Here is a 21,623-nt window from a genome sequence, read left to right as displayed (position 1 = left end):
TATTGAATTTATATTGAGAACTGTTGATGAAATTGCTTACATATAATTGCCAGTCTAGATGTCGTAGCCGGCTTTGAAACGAGGCTGGTGGTGGCCCGTAGAATGGGATGTGGGACACTACCCGACTCGTACTATGTCATATAGAATGCATATGGTTAGGGTATCATCCCCCGTGCTACGAACCCTTGCCAACAGGGGTTAAGGTGTTGGATACCACAATTGTGTGAGGTCAATATCCCGAAGGGGCATTGGTCGTTCAGTAGACTCATCGGGTCATTAGGACAGGTGATGTCGGTTGTTCCATTAGTCAATAGGGATGATGGTAGCACAGTGGTAACCTAGAGGGTTGGTCGGGCTGACCTTGGGAAGAGATGCTGGAGACAATTGGTTTTCTTCGATAACTCAATGGGTGTATCGTGGGAAGGGGTTAAAAGCCCGCACCAGGGATACATGTATTGGGGATTATAGTAGCATTTCACCTGCCTTAGCTTTGTTGTTAGGTGGATTAATAAATATAAATGAATCTCATGCAATATAGACTCATGGTTATGCTTGCATGGTATATATTTCATTCACGGGCTCGGTGGAGCTCACACTCTTGCATATTTTCTTTAGACAATACTGCAAGTGGACATCTCGATAGTTGGGAGACTCATTTCGCTGTGGAGGATGATGGTGATTATGACCTTTAGGGTTTGGACCTCGAGGGAGGTTATCCCTCTTGTGCGGGTGACCAGGGTGGCCCTTGAGGACGATCCTTAAGGGATGGGCAGCATACTAATCTAACCTTTTGGGGACTCTCTTTGGGTAGATAGGATATACTAAACCCCCCTTATTTTGTATAGCTTACTTGGGCTCTTAATGTTATAGCCCTCTTTTGTATTTTGCAAAGCTATTGGTTAGAAAAGTATTGACTGCATAATCAAGTGGTGAAATGGAGCTATAAACAATGTACTGTTTATTTTTTAATGTTTAATGATAAGCTTTAGCTTCCGCAACACTCTGTATCTCTTTTTATTCATTGTTATGGGTGTGTGTGTTTGTGAGTTATATTAACTGCTTCTAGATCTTGGGGATTTGGCGGATGTCGTTATACATTCCAGGTCACTTGCCCAATCCTCTCAGGGGGTGGTTTGGGGTATAACAGAGTGGTATCAGAGCGAGAAGCTCTTTCTATACTCACAAACAGTGGAGATAGGATAACTAGTAACATAGAACCAAGAGAATAAATAAATAAACAAACATGAGATAAACTTGTGGATAAAACACCATAGGAACTAACTTAATGTAAGGATAACAAGATTTCAAAAACCAAAAGAGTAAAGCCATTACATCTTGTTTGAGACTGGAAGTACTACTTCCGAACTACAACTTTGAAAGGAAAGTACAACCAATAATAGGAAAAAGACTTGAACAGTTTGCCTTCTAGTTAAAGGTACAAAACACATCCCATCCTATCTTAGGGCTTACTTCCAATGTATTATTTATGATTTCCCATGTGTTTAGCTACACATCTCTATACGTGCAATTTTTTACAATCATATCGTACCATTGCAAATGCTAGCTTGTACGCATAAGTACAAATTAGTATCTTCTTTAGTTAAGAAATGTAGATTTATTTATGCCCAAGGTTCCTTTTCAGAGAAACAACCATACAAGAGCTAACCAGGGTGGTCGTCGTGGAAGAGGCCCTCGATTTGTTCCAAAAGTTGGATTGCCGAATGAAGTTGAAGCTCAAAACTTTGAAGTGTCAGTCACTACGATAAGGTTGCCCGAGGACCTTCCAAACCCAGTGCTTGCGGCCCCTCTGGCTCCTGCAACCACACCACCTCCGGCTACGGCTGCCGGTGAAATGAATACCATCATGGCGAACATGATGCGGACCATGTAACAACAACAGGAATTACTGGCCCACATGGCAGCTCAATTCACGACAATGATGCAACAGCAAGCGGTGCCACCACCCAATCGGCCTCCACAGTTTCCACCACCCGTGCCTCAGTAAGCAACAGACAACCTCACCACTAGGTAATGGAGAGTTTCAAGAAACTTTAGCCGGCCACTTTTTCCAAGATCGGCTCAGAGGCGATGGAACCGGGGAGATGGATTAGTGCTTCGGAAAAAGCCTTTGCCATATTAGACTTTAAGAAGTTGATATGCACCGGATACCAATTGCAGAATGAGGTTGAAGCATGGTGGAAGTCGACGTGACCAAATTTGGTGGCGACTCATCCCAACCCCACTTGGGATCAGTTCAAGGAAGTCTTCTTTAAGAATTACCTTCCAGAAAGTTTCAGAGATAGAAAGGAAGCTGAGTTATCTACCCTCATACAAGGATCAATGTCGGTGCTGGATTACCAACATCAGTTCGAGGACCTGTTCCATTTCGCACCGGAACATTTGAGGGAGGAGGCTAGTAAGACGAAGAAATTTGAAAAGGGACTCAAGCCTGAGATCAGGTCCATCCTATCAATCATGAATATTCAAACCAATGCATAAATGGTCGATAAGGCCAAGACTATGGAAGACAGACTGAAGGAGAAGACCACAGTGTCATCGGGGCTAGGCAAAAGGCCTAACACCTTCCAAAATTTAGAATGGCCCAACAAGACCTTCCGAGGATCTAGCTTAAGCCCTAGCCCAACACAGTACCGTAGGCCTAAAATGGGTCAAGCATATCAACCCATTCGCCTGACATTCGACCAGCCTACATAGTATTATCACCATGCCTCGAGCCAGTCTACTCTACCACCTCGCCTAGTATCGAGACAAGTAAGTTAGGCTTCTTTTCAACCTATCTGTCCTACACCTGCCTATCCACCTGCTGGACCTAGCCACTGCTATACGCGCAAACTGCCCGAACACATGTCTAGAGATTGTCCTCATCGTAGATTTCGTGCACCACGATGGGATCCACCTATTACTCGGCTTTTCCAATCCTAAAGCAATGGAGCTAAGAACAAGTACATGCCTTGCACACAAGGGAAGCTGAGACGAATCCCGATATGATGATAGGTACTTTATCCATATCATCCTCACCTGATCGAGTAATAATGATTCTAGTACATCATACTTTTTTGTCTCTGCTATTTCATGATAAGAGAATTGTACCCTCGAAGAACTTAGAACACAAATTAGTAGTTAGCACTCTTACTTGAAATGTTGTGAATTTAAAAGAAGCATATGGACCCTATCCATTTGAAAATTCCATACTCATATCTGGATTTCCTGAAGGACGATAAAGGACCGTAGGCACGTAGTTAGGTCTTGGTAAAGTGTTATACCGTAAACCAAATGAATAGAACATTCCAGGTAGGATTCAGGAAATTGTAAAGTATACTAAGTAGTTGGAAGGGAATGAAAATTTTAGAGAATTTATCTTGGTGAAAAGGACGGAAATGGGTGTTGGTATAACCAAGAACAGCCGAGAAAAGAAAGAAACTGGAACTGAAGGATTTGATAAAACCTTGCTCAACAATAGGTATGAAGAGGATAATGGATCACCGAATATCCCCTCTGTTATTGGGAGTGAACAATAGGGATTCCATCAATATCCGAATTCATCCTTGTTAGGAGTTGTTTTACGAAAGGGGAAAGGGGGAGAAATCGTGCATTAGCTAGCGTCAGCTCTAATTCATGATTTCTCCCTTGTAGGGGTATTTTCATCTCTACTGACTATTTTGTCTAAACTTATTTTAATATACTATTTTGGAGGAGCAGTCTCTTTACGGCTGTAGCTCCTAATTGTGCAGCTGCTCTTCTTCCTCCTCCGCTCTTCTTCTTCTTCTTTTCTTTCTTCTTCTTCTCTATAAATATTACACGGTATCAGAGCAAGAACTGTAGGAGTCGATCCACCATCCTTAATCCTTCTCTGTTCCCTACGTTTTACTTTGAACAAACTTACGGTTTGAAGACCTAAAGGTTTGGGGCTTCCCGTGATATTATCTTGAAGGGGATGCAACACCCTTTGCTACAGTTTTGTGGATTTATTTGAGACTAGTTCATGTCAATATAGAGGAACTAGGTCTCGGCTTAGGGTATGCATAAAGGGTGAGATCAATTCAGCTACTATTTACGATTTGAATCTGGATCGAGTTATTGGTGGTGATTTTTGTTGCTGGTTGGATCAAGTTATTGGTGGTGTATTGATTTTTGTTGCTGGCTGGATCAAGTTATTGGTAGTGTATTGATTTTTGTTGCTGGCTGGTGTATTGATTCATCCACGAAAATCAATTTCAGAAAATTTTTTTCGTGATTGATTGTGATATTAATATCAGGGGAAGACAACATGTCCATTATTGAGCATATTGCCCGATTCACCGTACAGTGCGGAAACTTGGGGGCAAATGATGCCATAAAACTCAGACTTTTCCCAAACTCATTGGCAGGGTCGGCCTTTACATGGTATTTTCACCTGCCAGCTAATTCGGTGCAGAATTGGCAGGAAATAGAGGAGCTATTCCATACGCAACTCTATAAGACTGAGCCCGAGACCACCATTGGGGACTTGACACGTATGCGCCAGGAACCAGGAGAAACAGTGGACAAGTTTGTCAACCACTTTAAATTGGCCAAGTACAAATGCCCTACCCTCTTGCATGAGGGTGAATACACAAAGATGACCCTTGGCGGGCTAAGCCTCGAGCTCAGAAAATGGTTTACCTGCCAGAACTTCACGGATCTCGGCTAGCTAGTGGTACAGGCGGCACCTTATGAGGTGTTGCTGAAAGAAGAGGAGTAAAGGAAGGCATCCTCTATTGGGACTTATTATAAGGACGCCGCCTCAGGCAGTTACCCGCTCTTGGGGCCAGGGGAGCCTAAAATGGTTAGCTTCCTAGACTGTGAGGTTGACGAAGCAAAAATAGCCGAAGGAAAGCCTTACGTTTGCAAGGCCTTAGCAAAGCAAGCCGGAATTGACCAATAGTCTGAATAAGCTAAATCGGCCCCCCAACGGACCTTTTATTCTGGGGTAAAATATTCCTTCAACATTTCAATGGCCGAGCTAATCTTTGATCAGCTCCTGAAAGACAAACAGATTAAATTACTGCCAGGACACCAGATCCCTATTGGCGTTGACCTAAAAGACCAAAAATATTGTAAGTGGCACAATACTCGTACACATATGACGATTAACTGTGTTGTTTTGTGTAATGCTTTGTAGAAGGCTATCACAGAAGGGTGAATCAAGTTTCCCGAGAAGGAGAAAGGGGTGATGCTAGTCGATGAGAACCCTTTTCCCGTCAACATGTTGAGCACTGATCTGTCCAAAATGGTTAGGTCTGCAAGTGAGGTTATGGCCAGCCCCACTAGATCGGAAGAATCAGGGTCCCCTACGTAAGTAAAGACGGTCCAAAGAAGCAGCCTCAACCCACAAGCTGTGCCCTTCCCAAGTGACCCGTTTCCTATTTCGATCACATCAGCTCCAGAAGAAGCCTCAAAGGCGTCCAGGGGGCATAGGACAACGACGGGGGTACTCCGGATAGCCCATAAATGATCCAGGCAAGGAAGATGGCCCACTGGGTGCGTAAAGGAGGTTCAGCTATTAGGTGGAGATAGAGGTGCCCCACAGCTGGAGCCATTCAGCTCGTTCAAAGAATGGAGCAGTGGCCCCGCTCGCCCATCGCAAAAGGAGGCCCACGCCTTCCAGTGGGGAGTCTGCTCTTATTGCAAGCGACTGATTGAAAACCGATCACCAACGGAGGACAGACGATCATCCATCAGGGAAGTGTCCTCTCTGCAACAAGGAATCCCCAGGGGCAAAGCTGATAGTTGGCCGCGAACGGCAAGATCGAGCGGAGCTCACTGTCGCTCAGCTAAGAGGAGATCTATCTCATGGCCGTCAGTCAGAGATCGCTTGGGTAGGACACCGGTCAAGTGATGCCTGGCGTATGACCCAGTGAGCCCTGCCGGCACCTACGATCAATATCGGCTAAGAGCCACGGCCAGACTGAGGATGGTCGTGCCCAAATCGGTAAGGACGGACGACTGGACCGTAGCCCGCCATCCCAAATTCCTCGCTGAACCAAGGAGAGTGGAAATGACCAGAACTCAGAGAAGGAGGTGGCAACGGAAGTAGGCTACCCTGAGGTGCTCTCGGGGAGTAGTAAGAGCAGCGAACGTAAAGGTAACCATGGAACAGCCAGTGGTGAATATTCTCCAGCGACAGCAAACGAGCGAAAGCCCTGAGGGCAAGGGGCAAACCCTGGAGTCTGAGGTGTCCGACTGTAAGATAGAGGAGAGAGACTTTGAAGTCCTGGGGAAGCAGACCCCAAGCCAAGAAAACAGCCAAGCAGCCATGACGGCCGAACTGGGAAAGGTCAATCCCTTGGTCACCCAGGTCGAGAGGTCAGAGGAGGAGACCGATTTTGTCGACTTCATAAGTATAATGTTTGGATCTGTAGAGACACAGGTCCAAGTCTCCATGGTTTATGTCCTACCCTGGGTATTTGAATATCAGCCAGGTCCGGCGAACCAGCTGGAGGGTGACGTCCTGGAAGAGGTAACATCCGGTGTAATGGACATCAAAATTGTTCCCTTAGGGGACAAGGAGGAACAGCCAAAGAACTTGCAGACAGTGATTACCAGGGAGACCGAGTGAATGGTGCACACCCCGATAGTCAGGGGAAGGGTGCCTGATGTCCTGGGAAGGCCCTCCAAGGAAATATGCCAACACTCGAAGCCTTTGTACGTCTAGACACATATGGGGCTGCAGTCAACATCCTCCCAGCCAGGATGATGAAGCGGTTGGAGAAGGACGAACTAGATCTCATTCCGACAGAGGTATCTGTGATGAACCTTTTGGGTGGAGCCACAAAGCCAAGGGGTGTGCTTCCGATAGAACTAAGAGTTGGAGAGTGTGTCTCCATGACAACATTCTTCGTCATGGACACATCAGCTCACTATAATGCCTTGCTCGGGCGAGACTGGATACATGCTAACGCATCTGTACCCTCGTCCCTCCACCAGATCCTCATCTTCTGGCATGGTGAAGGGGATATCAGGGTAGTCATGACCGATAGTAGGCCCTTTGTGGTTGAGGCAAGTCATGTTGATGCCATTCTCTATGGGGGGCGTGTCGGTCCGATCAAGTTCATAGGATCCGATGAGCATGGACGGCCGACATCTCTAGTCATGTCCGCTACGGTGATGGAATCAGCCTTTCAAGCCGAACAGGTCCTAGTAGTGCCAGGGTTTCCGTCCATCCAGGACGAGCGATTTGATAACAATGGTGGTTATGACTAAAGCCAGCAGCAGAGTGGTAACAAACATCCTTCAAAGGCTGGCGGTTTCTAGCCTGGAAAAGAGGATGTCTAGGGAAGAAGGCTTGGTGGCTGAGGCAGCAGCCAGAAAGATAAAGGAACTCAGAACCGAAATCAGGATGGGGGACTTACGACCTGCGCCACCCAAGATGGAGGAAACCCCGGCCGAAGTATAAGATCCGCTGTTAGAAGTCAATTTAGGGAGTGGAGATGACAAGCATTCTATCTTTGTTAGTAGTTTACTTAACCATTCGTTCTGAGATGAACTTGTAACCTTGTTGAAAGAATATAAAGATTGTTTCGCTTGGGACTATTCTGAGATGCCAGGTCTAGACCAAAAATTGGTCGAACACCGGTTGCCTATCAAGGACAACTTCAGACCGGTAAAGCAGCTGCCTAGGCGCATGGTGTCGGACATCATCCTAAAAGTCAAGGATGAGATAGAACGGCTGCTTAAGGCCGGGTTCATAAGGCCTGCTCATTACGTAGAATGGTTGTCTAACATTATCCCTGTCATCAAGAAAAATGGGAAGTTAAGAGTGTGTATTGATTTTCGGGACCTTAACAAGGCTACCCTGAAGGACGAGTGCCCAATGCCCATAGCTGATATGCTGGTGGACTCTGCATCTAGGAGCTAGATAATGTCCTTCATGGATGGGCATGCAGGGTATAACCTGATATTCATAGTTGAGGAAGACGTGCCAAAAATGGCATTCTGCTATCCTGGTGCGCTAGGAACCTACGAGTGGGTTGTAATGCCATTCGGCTTGAAAAACGTCGATGCAACCTACTAAAGAGCTATGAACGCTCTTCCACGATATGATTGGCAAGTTCACAGAAGTTTACATTGACGATGTGGTGATAAAGTCTGAAGCTAAGAAAGAGCACCTGGACCATTTGAAGTGGGTGTTTGAGAGAATGAGGTCCCATGGCCTCAAGATGAATCCCCTCAAATGTGCGTTTGGGGTAGCAGCTGGAAATTTCTTGGGCTTCTTGGTCCACCGAAAGGGGATAGAGGTGGATAGGAACAAGACTAAGGTCATCAGGGAAGCTAGGCCTCCAACGAATAAGAAGGAGTTGCAGAAGTTCCTCGGTCAGGTAAACTTCCTTCGGTGGTTCATATCAAACTCAACAAGTCGGACTAAGGTGTTTTCCTCGTTATCGAAGTTAAAGCCAGGAGAGGATTTCCACTGGACTCCCGAGCATCAGAAGACGTTTGAAGCAATCAAGGACTACCTTGTTAGGCCACCTATGTTGGCACCACCTCGGGAGGGAGTGCCATTAAAATTGTACATTTCAGCCATGGAGTGTTCGGTGGGAAGCCTGTTGGCCCAGGATAACGAGGCGGGAATAGAGTAGGTAGTTTTTTACCTCAGTCGGGCTCTAACGGAGACCGAGCAATGGTACACACCAATGGAAAAACTATGCTTGGCACTATTTTGGTCTTGTTCGAAGTTGCGGTATTATTTGCTACCTACCACGGTCAATGTCATATGCCAGATTGATATCATCAAGTACATGCTCACTCGGCCAATCTCGAGAGCCCGGGTTAGGAAATGGGCCTTGCCGTTGGTGGAATTTGCCCTTCAGTACATCCCTCAAAAGGTCGTTAAGGGCCAGGCTCTGGCCGACTTCCTCTCTAACCACCCACCCATCCAGGTCGACAGAGGCGAAGGGCAAGAGGAGACGGTGGGGGTCACGCACATTGGCATTACACCATGGTCTTTGTCATTTGATGGGTCCAAAACTAGCCAGTCAGAACGAGCAGGGATAGTGATTCGGTCCCTGCAGGGGGTGGAAACCCAGTTGGCGGTGCATTTGGGTTTTACGTGCTCAAATAACCAGGCCAAGTATGAGGCCCTCATCAAAGGGATGAAGATCCTCCTCGCTATGGGGTCTAGGTCGGTCAAAATAAGCGGGGACTCTCAGCTTGTGATCAAACAGGTGGTAGGGGAATACCGTTGTGAGAGTGAGCACTTAGTCCGCCACCACCTGCTAGTAGGAATCTTGGTTACCCAGTTCAACGATGTGTCCGAAAAGCACATCCCTCGCCTGAGGACTCAGATGGCCAATGTCTTGGCCCAGATAGCATCAGGCTTGCGCCCTGCAGAGGACTGCTGGGAAAGAACAGTTGTAATCCAGAAGTAGTTGGTCTCGTCAGTCCTTGACTTGGACCCAGTGGAAGTAAATCATGTGAAGGACACCCAACCCGACTGGAGGACTCCAATAATCCAGTACTTAAGGGACCCAGGCCTTAGCACGAATAGGAAGACCAGGTATAGTGCATTGAGTTATGTCCTGGTGGGAGACGATCTCTTCAAAAGGGGAAGGAGGGCCTGTTACTTAAGTGCGTCAGCCTCAATGAGTCCATGGTTATTATGGCTGAGGTGCATGAAGGGATTTGTGGATCACACCAGGCCGGCCCTAAAATGAGGTGGCTCATCAGAAGGCATGGGTACTACTGGCCCACTATTTTGGAAAACTATATAAGGTACGCCAGAGGATGTCAGGCTTGCCAGCGGCATGGTCCAATACAGTGGGCTCCCGCTGTGGAACTCAAACCAATAGTGAAGTCGTGGCCATTTAGGGGATGGGCCATGGACCTGATTGGGAAGGTGACGCCGCCAGCCACAAGGGGGCACTGCTTTATAGTTGTGGCGACAGACTATTTCACCAAATGGGCAGAGGCCGTACCCATGCGATTGGTCAGCCAGACTGATGTCATCCAGTTCCTAAAAACCCAGATAGTTCACAGGTTTGGGTCGCCTGAGACCATTACCTGCGATAATGGGTCAGTTTTCACTAGGGACCAGGTCCTTAGATTCGCTGCAAGCTATAGGATCACCATAACCCATTCCTCGCCGTACTACGCCCAAGGAAATGGACAGGCTGAGGCCAGCAATAAAGTGTTGAAGAATTGTTTGGCTATGGTAGTGGAGGAGAACCCCAGGAGGTAGGCTGAGCTGTTGTCTGAGGTATTATGGGTGTTTAGGACGTCGCAATGCACAAGTACTAGAACCACACCGTTCGCCCTTACTTACGGGCATGATGCAGTCTTGCTCATGGAGATAAGTGTCAGGTCTGCTAGGGTGGCATACCAGCAAGGATTTACGTCGGCCACATGTAGCGAGGCCATGCTAGCCGAATTGAAGGATTTGGATGAGGAGCGCCTTGAGGCTTTTGACGGAGTTTTGGCACAGAAGGAGAAAGTTGCAACCATGTACAATAGGAAGGTGGTAGCCAAGAGCTTCTAGGAGGGCGAGGTAGTGCTAAAGGCTATTCTACCAGTGGGGGATAAGGACCCGGCCTATGGCAAGTGGTCTCCCATGTGGGAGGGACCATTTGTGGTTCACCAGGTACTCAATTGGGGAGCTTATAGGCTAAAAGAAACGGAAGGAGATGTTCATTTAAAGCCCATTAATGGGAAGTTCTTGAAAAGGTTCCACCCTACAATGTGGGATGATGATCACATTTATGTGTGAAATCTTAGGGCATAAAGCATACATTTTACCACATTGGACAGAGTTACTTTGGTGCTTTCTTGTGTTTTTCAGGTTTTGGGCTATTCTAGACTATCGGGAGCTACATGTCCCAAGTTTCACGTAAAGTTGCCATTTTTCCTTCCATGGCTGTAAAGATGACTAAATTTGGAGCAAGTTGGACGTGATGGAACGCAAATACGCATTCGTCTAGCCCACCGTACAGTTGATTATTCTTTTCAGCCCAAGAAAGGATAATGGGTCAGAAAGGAGTTGTAGTGCAGGCCCATAGTCAACCTACCACTGCCCAAGGACATTTTTGACATTATAGAAGATATTTCTAAGCAATGGTGGAGATCTACTACAAGTACAGGGCCGTTTCGATAATTTTGCATTCTTGAAGAGAGAGAAAGACTGCTAGCCACAGGGAGGGACCCACACTGCCATTAGATTCCATTAATCTTGAAGGCCCACAAGGTGTCCACGATTTTTATGGGCTACATTTAATGCCCCATGATTTTTAGAGGACACATTGGGGATTTTATTATTTGGTTGAGTGGAATCCTAGTCATCACTATCCTAGTCATCGCTCTCTCTCTCTCCTCCAACTTTTCAGGGGCATTCCTGGAATTTCACTTGGGATAGATTTATTTTGAAAGAAATTTTCTCATCTATGGAAGGTTGAAAAATCAAAGATGCTTTGATTTTATTTTTTGGAGAAGATATCTACAAAGAAAAGGAAGCACAAGTTAGAATTAGAAATTTACTTTTCTAGAAATAGAAGGTTTATGTAAACAATATTCTCTTCTTTTCTTCTTTCTATTTTTTTTCTTTTTCTTAGGAGCCAAGGCAATGTAAAGGAGGAAGGAGAAGAGAATATTCTCTTGGAATATTTCTCCTACACTTCCCTCTTCTCTCTTCTCCCCTTTCTCCTATAAATACCCCCTACCTCTCTTGTAAAGTTTGCTCATTCACTTAGTGAAATTTCTTCTCTTCTTCTCCTTCTAATTTGTGATTTTTGACTTTTCTAAGTTCTAGATTGTTTTTTTAATTTTCATTTAATGGTTATAATTGGTTTAGTTTATGCTTTAATTTCAATTTAAGTCTTCAATTGGGTTGTAATTTCTTAATTCTAGTTTAGGTTTTAAGCCTTCTAGTCTAAGTTCTTAAGTTGATGACAAGACTTGAAGATTTAGAAGAGGAGGCCATGGTAAGTTTATGCAAGTATTCAAGCTTTTCAATTACATTCATGCAAGCACATCCAGGTTTTACCATCTAAACTCTCAATCTCATTCTCCATCTCCTCTACCTCTCTCTATCTTCTTCTTCTTCTCCCTCTATTTCTTTTATTTTAATTTTATATGGTTGTGGTTTGTGGATGCATTTTTATTCCCTGATTTTTTTTTATGTGGTTAGTATGTGTGGCTGCATTTTTATTCCTTTCAATTCGCTTTGGTTTGATAGGTTAGATGCTCATGTGTTAGGACGCCGATTTAATCCCTTAATTTTGTTAGATGCTTATGAGTTAGGATGCATTGATTTTCGTTAGTTTAATTTAACACTTTAATTTGATTCACTTTGCATTACTTTAAAGTTAGTTAAATAGAGTAGCGTATATCTCCTAGTGTTCGACCCGTAGCTACGATTGACCCGTACGCTTGCGGTTTTATTTTAACTCAAACAAGTTTTTGGCGCCGTTGCCAGGGAGATTATTGTCCACTTTCTTTTTCTGATTTTTAAGTAATTTGAAGTGCTTTATTTTATTTTACCTTTTCTTCTAAAAAAAAAAATATTAGTTTTTGAAAACCTCTTCTTGTTTCTCTTCTGTTTCAAATAGTGTGCGCCCAATCTAAAGTCCTTCATATGCTCCAACCCTCCATCTTTTGGTGTCCCTCATAGGATTAAGTTACCTATGACGCTACATCTTGACTTGGTTGGGTGGTTTGACATGTGACTTATCTTTGGAGGTGACCACTCGAAAGCGACATAGCGAGAGATTTTGGAGATAAAAACGTATAGTAGTCCTCCACCCTACATTAGAATCCAATTAGAGTCGCCCGTAGGGGGCTCTTGAAGACTATATGGGTTCCCTTGCTGTCAACCTATATGGCAACCTTACAGATTTGGAACTATTGTTTCGACTTTTGAGGGCAATGCACCAACTGTCTATTTATTCCCTCATGTTTTTAGTGAATTTTTTTTAGTCTTTTATTTTTCTTTAATTTTTCTAAGGGAGATCTCAATTTGGGATAAGTGGTTAGTTTAGAATAATGGGAGATACACTTTCACATATGACTTTAGGGGAAAGATGGAACTATGCTAAGGCAACCATGACTTTGGAGAAAATGTTTAAACAGGCTAGGGAAGCCAAAAGTAGTGAGATAGAGAACAATTTTTCACCACCCCAGTACAATTTTGCTCCCCAACCCAACTATGGGCATTCGGGAAATTTTGATTGGTTGCATCCCCAGACAATCCATGTTATGGAAGGATGCCCTAATCTTTATGGGGGTAGCTATGGTGATGAGAATGTGAGTCCTCAATTTCAATACAATTCTTTTGGCACTTACTCAGGGGTGGAGTGATCATCCCGATTTCTCGTGGGATCAATGGAATAACCAAGCTGGACCACCCAATTTCTAATGTCATGGTCAATTTGATCTTCCAATGCCCAACCCTCCAATGAATTCAACAAGAATGAATGAGCTAGAAAGGACTATGGATAGAATGGAGAAGCAACTCTCTCAATCGATCACCATTTTACAGGAGGAGGAAATGGGTACATTACCTAGTCAGCTTGAACCTAGTCTATATTACCAAACTCCTATTCAGAATGAACCACCCCATCCCCAGTTTAATGATATTGAAAGTCCACCACCCCAGTTTGAGGTTAATGAGAGTCACTCCCAACAAGATGCTTTTCATGATGATTTATTTGTTGAGATTGAGACTCCTAAAGATATTAGTGAAGCGAAGTTTGATGAGCCACCTGGGGAAGTCCAACTTTTTCCTGAAATTTCTGATCTTAGTGAGCCTAGTGTTTCCACTGATTTAAAATCAGATTTTCATGATAGCATAGAAACCCAAGAAATTTGATCGCCCCCTCTCTCTTTGGAAAACCCAAATAATTGTCATTTTGAGGATTCCATTGTCTCACATGTTGATTTGTCCAAACCTCCTAGGTTTAATGATTTTATTGAGGAGGATAATGTTAGTCCTGATGCTTTTCAAGCAAATGATCGTGATCCTTATTTGGCAAACCAAGTTCTGCAAAGAACGAATAGTTTTATTGCTAGGATTGATTTGAGTAGACCTCCCATTTTTTATGATTATTTTGATGAGGTTATTCATAATCCTTTTTATGTTTATTGTGATCCATTTTTGGTTGGTTTTTCTAAACATGACATGTGTTCTACATTGCAAACGAGAGAGAAGGGAAGGATTTATGGCCTGAGTTTTAATGCCTTCATTTTCCATTGTCCCATGAGGATAGATTTTTCTATTAGATATTTCTCAGTTGTGCTTAACTTCTATATTATTTCTCGCTTTACTAAAATTTATGGTCGAGTGTTTTCTGGTTCTGAAGCCCTTTCTACATTTGCAGGCCATGGATTGAGATTTCTTTTGATGCCCCAAGTACTTGTTGTAGAGCTCATGACTCTTCATGATCCTCTTTTTGATTATATTTGGTAAGCCCCCTCATCTCCTCCCTTGTCCTTATTCTTTCTTTTATGCATGCATTGAGGACACTGCATGACTTAAGTGTGGGGGGGTGTGTGAGCTTGCTTATTTGGTAAATTTTGATTGTGGCGGTATTTTGGTGTTGTGCATACGTTTCTTTGATTGCGAAGCGAGAGAAAGAGGGAATTAGGTGCCCTAACATGCGAAATAATAAAAAAATCCCTTTTCAAGGACGGCAGTTGGTTTGTATCCGGTGATGGGAATTGAGTTTGAAAATATGAGCGTTATTTCATTTGATGGCTAGATTTGTCTATGTGTTTTATGGACCCCTTGATCTTTTGGCTAGTAGTTGAGACCAATTTGTTTGTGGCAAGGCAAGGCATGAAAGTGAAAGTGCAAGAAAAAAAAGAGAAACACGAAAGGAAAGTGGAATTCCTTGGGTCTAGATAGGGTACTGTGTCTCATGAAGCAGGGTGACTTGATCGAAATTCCTTGGAAGGAAACTCAAAAGAAAAAAAAAAAAAAAAACTCTTGCATCAATGTCTCAATGTCTTATGGATATATGCAAAAAGCGAAGCTACCAAGTATTTGGGTGTCTGGTGTATGCTCCACCATGTCATTCAGAGAACAGTAGTGGAGTAGAAATAGAGTTTGTGGTTGAGAAAGAAAAAAAGCTTTTGCCTTAATGCCTGAAAAAAGAAAGTATGGTCAACAATACTCAATGCCTAAGTCTTTGGTTCCATCGATGCTATGAGTGGTTTACTTGAAGGTGAGTAGTGTTCAGAAAATATGAGGAGATCCCTTGATCTTGATGCATGTTTGTTACTTGAATTGATGTGGGGTGATAAAATTCAAGTGTGGGGAAACTTTGGCTCCTTTATCTTTAGTTGAGCATTCTTAGAGCTTATGTGCACTATCCTACTTATGCCATGAGTAAAATTTGCAGCATTTATTTACAATTGAATTTTGGGTGTATATTCACTGCAAACACCCACGAGACACAACTCGTCCACTAGGGGTAACCTAGGGGTTTAAAGGCTTGTTGCACATTCTAAGTCCAACCGTGATTCCTACGAAAGTGAGTTAGGATTTTCTGCATTCTAGGTTAGTTTTTCTTTTGTTTACTTGAGGACAAGTAACGTTCAAGTGTGGGGGAATCGGATAAGCACATTTATGTGTGAAATCTTAGGGCATAAAACATATATTTTACCAAATTGGACAGAGGTACTTTGGTGCTTGCTTGTGTTTTTCAGGTTTTGGGCTATTCTGGACTATCGGGAGCTGCATGTCCCAAGTTTCACGTAAAGTTGCCATTTTTCCTTCAATGGCTGTAAAGAGGACTAAATTTGGAGCAAGTTGGACATGACGGAACGCAAATACGCATTCGTCTAGCCCACCATATAGTTGATTATTCTTTTCAGCCCAAGAAAGGATAATGGGTCAGAAAGGAGCTGTAGTGCAAGCCCATAGTTAGTCTACCACTGCCCAAGGACATTTGTGACATTATAGAACATATTTCTAAGCAATGGTGGAGATCTACTCCAAGTACAGGGCCGTTTTGATAATTTTGCATTCTTGAAGAGAGAGAAGGACTACTACCCACATGGAGGGACCCACACTGCTATTAGATTCCATTAATCTTGAAGGCCCACAAGGTGTCCACGATTTTTATGGGCTGCATTTAATGCCCCATGATTTTTAGAGGACACATTGGGGATTTTGTTATTTGGTTGAGTGGAATCCTAGTCATCACTATCCTAGTCATCTCTCTCTCTCTCTCTCCTCCAACTTTTCAAGGGCATTCCTGGAATTTCACTTAGGATAGATTTATTTTGAAAGATATTTTCTCGTCTATGGAAGGTTTGAAAAATCAAAGATGCTTTGATTTTATTGCTTGGAGAAGATATCTACAAAGAAAAGGAAGCACAAATTAGAATTAAAAATTTACTTTTCTAGCAATAGAAGGTTTATGTAAACAATATTCTCTTCTTTTCTTCTTTCTATTTTTTTTCTTTTTCTTAGGAGCCAAGGCAATGTAAAGGAGGAAGGAGAAGAGAATATTCTCTTTTCTTAGGGAATATTTCTCCTACACTTCCCTCTTCTCTTCTCCCCTTTCCCCTATAAATACCCCCTACCTCTCTTGTAAAGTTTGCTCATTCACTTAGTGAAATTTCTTCTCTTCTTCTCCTTCTAATTTGTGATTTTTGGCTTTTCTAAGTTCTAGTTTGCTTTTTTGATTTTCATTTAATGATTATAATAGGTTTAGTTTATGCTTTAATTTCAATTTAAGTCTTCAATTGGGTTGTAATTTCTTAATTCTAGTTAAGGTTTTTAGCCTTCTAGTCTAAGTTCTTAAGTTGATGACAAGACTTGAAGATTTAGAAGAGGAGGTCATGGTAAGTTTATGCAAGTATTCAAGCTTTTCAATTACATTCATGCAAGCACATCTAGGTTTTACTATCTAAACTCTCAATCTCATTCTCCATCTCCTCTATCTCTCTCTATCTTCTTCTTCTTCCTCTATTTCTTTTATTTTAATTTTATATGGTTGTGGTTTGTGGATGCATTTTTATTCCCTTATTTCTTTTTATGTGGTTAGTAGTATGTGTGGCTGCATTTTTATTCCTTTCAATTCGCTTTAGTTTGATAGGTTAGATGCTCATGTGTTAGGACGTCGATTTAATTCCTTAATTTTGTTAGATGCATTGATTTTTGTTAGTTTAATTAGTTTAATTTAACACTTTAATTTGATTCACTTTGCATTACTTTTAAGTTAGTTAAATAGAGTGGCGTATATCTCCTAGTGTTCGACCCGTAGCTACGATTGACCGGTACGCTTGCGGTTTTATTTTAACTCAAACATGGGACCTGGGGTCAGGGCACTGGAGTAAAACTAAACAAGACCGACCCAACTGTCAGGCCGCAAAACAGAAGGAAAGTTAAAGTACTACAACAACCGAAGAAATTGTTTAGACTAGGGGACATGTGCCCTAGATTTTGAGCAGGCGCGTAGGTCTAAGAGAAGTCTTCCTTGGGAAACATTCCCCACAAATCATCCCACTGGGCCTCCAGGTTGGCAACGTCCTGATTAGCGGTGGCTAGCTGGGCAGACCGTTTGGCTTTCAAGTTGGAGGTGTTTGTGGTGGTGGCTCTGATGGCTTTCACGGTCTTATATAGGACCTTGAAGTCAGCGAAGGAGGGTTTCGCCAGCTGTTCTTTCTCTTCCGCGATGGGCTGCAATCAGGGCGGCCTGCAGGCCAACGATCTCAGAGCTTAGGGAATTGATCTCATCTTTAAAGCACTTATTGGCAGCGCTGGACTCTTGAAGTTTCACTTTGGTTTGTTCCCACTTAGTGCACAGGTCATCCCCTTCGCTAATGGCTTTCTTCAGATCACGAATAGAGTTAAGAGCCAGAGGGACGTTGGTGGTTAGGTCCAGAATGACAGACGCGGATTTAGTAACCCATGATTTGACTGGATCTGGAAGGGTGGCGCAGGCCGACAAGACTTGGAGCCGCTCGATCAGGGCAAGAAAGTGGTCTGGATTGAACTCTTTGGCAGGGAGTTGCTTGTCGACGAACTCGATGAATGCACGCTTGGCTTCTTCAACGGCCGAGGGAGTTGGGCCTAGCGTGCCCACAACAGGGGCTTCCCGAAGAAGGGTGAGGCAGCTCGCCAGGATGAATTCAAAGTCGAATTCCTGTCAGGAGGATGGAAACTCGGTCAGAGGAAGATTAGCGGTGCGAAAGCACGAGAGGCTATTATCGGGACATACCATGAGATCAGGAGAAGGGCTTCGGTCTGGGGTAGGGGCCTTAGCTGCAATAGGACTGGAGGTGCCCACTTGTTCGCCTGAGCTGACAATCTTTGAGAAGGGCGATGAGATGGAAGGGGCTGGCGACTTTGAGGCTGCCTCGTCATGGGAGCCTGCAACAGGGACCTCTTCCTCTGAACCGGAGGCGATGTCGAGGAGAGTTGGGGAAGACGGTGAGTGAGCTTTCTCGAGGTGGCGCATGGAGCTCCTCAGGCCGGACAATGCCTCTGAGACCTTGCTAAGAGAGGCTTCTTTGAGGGACTGCTTGCGGTGAGGTTTCTTTGCTACATGCTTCTGTCTTTTTTGGGGCTGCCCCTTAGACAATGGACTAGTGGGGGCTGATGATGGAGATTTACGCTTCAGGGAAGCATCAGTGCCAGTTTGCTGAGAGGGTACAGACTGAGCTGGACGGGCCTCTGAAAAACATAAAAGAGCAGGCGGTCAGTTCGAAACAATAATGTACAAAGGGGTGCAAGGTTACAAGGGTACCATGCTTGGCAGGATTGACGTCCTGGACGGCACGCCTTGTACAAGTCATCTCGTAGTCATCAGCGTAAGAGCCAGCAAATTCAACTCCATCTGACCACATCCAGAGGTGGGGGTTGACAAGCTCGGCCACGCCTAGGTCGACGTCAGGAAGGGGTAGCTGCCGGTCCATAAAAGCTTTGAATGAGCGGTCAAAGCTGCTGGGCTAGGAATTCTTCGCGTTTCTCACAACGGATTTGGTCTACAGCCAGATCATGGCGTCTCTGTATAATATTTCGGTCTAGGTGGTATTTGATGCTAAAGGCTTCCTCGTACCGGAGGATTGAGTTCAAGAATGACTTACTTGGGGCTTACAAAACCGGGCCTTTGCCTTTGCCTGTAACGTCCTCCATCTGTAGGTTGGAGTTAGAGTCAGCATCGTCAGTAACTGGGGGTAGAGCCTCAGCAATCAGGGTGGCAAGGAAGATGGACCACCAGGCTATATTCCGACGAGGCAGAAGGCTCTGGGTCGAAAGGTTCAGAAGTGGGACATAACATAATCACTCATACTAGCGACAATCTCAATGTGGCCCATTTTCCTCAAGACAGGCCAGTCTGGCTCACCTTTGTTCTTAGAAAAGTAACATGGGAGAGGGACAGACTGCCATAGGCCGAATTGGCGAGCGCAACATTGGGGGTTGTATACTTCCAACCCGCACATGTTATTCCCAGAGGGCTCTAAAGTTACACTAAAATGCAGGTCCCTACAGACCAGAAATTTACACCACAACTCAGGAGCAGACCGAGGGTTGAGCAGGGCGCCTGACAGCCAGGAGGGAAGGTCCTGGTGTAGGTGGAATGGCATAAACAGTGCAGGGGAACGTGACTTTTCAAGCTTAAGGAAAAAGGAATGGTAGTCTTACAGGGAAGGCCGTTCTTCCTCTGCCAACTCTTGCATGAAGTAAAGGCCGACGGTACGGCACTCAAGGACGAGAGAAGGAGTGTAGAAGGAAGGAAAGTAGGCACATAGCCAAATCTGGAGCAGCCAAAAGGGGCCACCACCAGAATCAAAATTAGAATTGACTATGGCCCTGCAGCCACGGTAGAGCAATGACAGGACGAATGAGGCAAGGTCCACAGGACGGCCTTGGGACAAGGCATTGGCCAAACGCAGGTAAGTTTTGGCGATTTTGTTGGATTTAATGCAGGCCAAATAGCGACAAATCCAAAAAAGGAGGAAGGCCACAAATTCAGCCTCGGAGATAGGATCGCTAGCCCCGCGAACAGAAGACAGGTACATGCTGTAACTGGCTTTCTTGGTGAAGTCTAGGTTGTGCTGCTCCTCGAAACCCCTGGGGTCTAGGGTTCCAATGGATGCCCCATGGAATTCAGGGCCGATGGCCTTGAGGCCAGTCAGAGCCCCTATGTCCAGAAGGGTAGGGCTCATGGGGCCGCAAGGGAAGAGGAAGACATTGCTAGAACTAGACCAGAAGCGTAGGGCAGCTTGTAGAAGAGGAACATCATGGGGAATGGTGGAGCTAGACATTTCTAGGGCATCAAGGAATCCTAAGGCTAAAAGGTAATCCCGCTCTGCTTCTATGACTCGGTCTACCCACGCTTCCCTGTCAAGAAGGAAAGATGCCAAAGATGATTGAAGGGCTTTGGCTTAACACTGAAAGGGGTATAAGAACAAAGAAGAATGGCCTCCTCCTTATGTTGAGGGAAGTTAGGGATTGGAACCGACATATAGGGTTGAGCAGGACCTAACGCAAACAGGGGGGGCTCAGGGTTAAGAATGAATACCTCGAAGCGGGAGGAAGGTGGAAGTTGAGCCTGTTTCTCTTTCAAAGTCTTCTCCAGCTTTCGCTCCCTCTGAGAAACCGTAGGGTAAGGAGGGAGGTTTTCCATAGCACAGGCTGAAGCAGGGAAGGAGAGGTTGAAGAAGGGTGAGGAAGAACGAAAGAAAGCCCAAAGGGTTTAGCGCATTTAAAGGGTGAAAAACCGAGGGAACTTTATGGCACCAGCTTTGAAAATTCAAAATTCAAAGATGGTGTATTTACTTCAGACGCTGATAAAAAGGCCGACGAATGAAGTGGCAGCCAAAACGGCGTTGGAGTGCTGATTGAAGGAACACCACCTAGGACGTGGGAATTTGGCATCATAATTGGGGCATTGGGAACCCAGAGGGTTGGCATGAGAATCGCACAACCTCCTAAGGCTAGGTGGGCCACGTGGCACCGCCTTAGGAGGTTGTGAAGGGCAATTGTTGGAGTCTTTTTGTGGTGGGTGCCACGCCATTAGTGGGACCGTTGCGCGAGGAGGCCACATCAGCAGCCTTGAAGAGGATAAGGTTGACCCCGTCAAGGGTTGTTGAGAAAGTCACTTCCATAAGGTAGCGTCCTCTGCTTCCAAGGAGGAAGAAATGGAGGCCAACACCACCACGTCAGTGTGGGCCCAAGGAGGAATAACAGAGTTTACCACAGGAAGGGGCCACGTGGAAGATAGGGGAGTAGGTTTTGAAGGCTACTACAAAGGAGGTGCAGCCGCCACTACCCAAATAAAGACTACTATAAAAGGTTAGGAACTGTCGTAGGAAAGGACAACACACACAATCTCAACTCTTGGCATTTATCTTTAAAGCTTTTTCTTTTACTAGTTTCCCACTTTAGTTTATTTCTTAGTTTTCTTGAGAGAGTGCATTCGCCATATCGGTAGGCTAATCATTGGGAGAAAGGATCAAGAAGTTTGCTCGTCCCCAGAGGTTTGGTCTTACTTGTAATTGGTTGGTGTACTTTTTCATTATTAATTTAGCTATTCAATCTTGCATGTGAGTTAATTTCTTTCCTGATCAGTCTTACACGCTTTTGGTAGACCCCATTGAGACCGTTATCCATAAAGTCTAACCCAAAGGTCCTTAGAGGTAAC

General features: G+C 44.6%; 1 protein-coding gene across 1 annotated transcript; it reads left to right on the top strand.

Moving 5' to 3' along the window:
- The first annotated feature begins 8,672 nt into the window (after nucleotides 1-8,672).
- On the top strand, nucleotides 8,673-9,407 carry LOC122652300. The gene has a single exon (XM_043846008.1). It carries the CDS (start codon nucleotides 8,673-8,675, stop codon nucleotides 9,405-9,407), a length of 735 nt encoding a protein of 244 aa, XP_043701943.1.
- The last annotated feature ends 12,216 nt before the right edge of the window (nucleotides 9,408-21,623 follow it).

This window comes from Telopea speciosissima, chromosome 1 (assembly GCF_018873765.1).
Source record: "Telopea speciosissima isolate NSW1024214 ecotype Mountain lineage chromosome 1, Tspe_v1, whole genome shotgun sequence".
Taxonomy (NCBI): domain Eukaryota; kingdom Viridiplantae; phylum Streptophyta; class Magnoliopsida; order Proteales; family Proteaceae; genus Telopea; species Telopea speciosissima.
The sequence above is the reverse complement of the archived record's forward strand: the minus strand, read 5'-3'. Positions and strand labels throughout refer to the sequence as shown.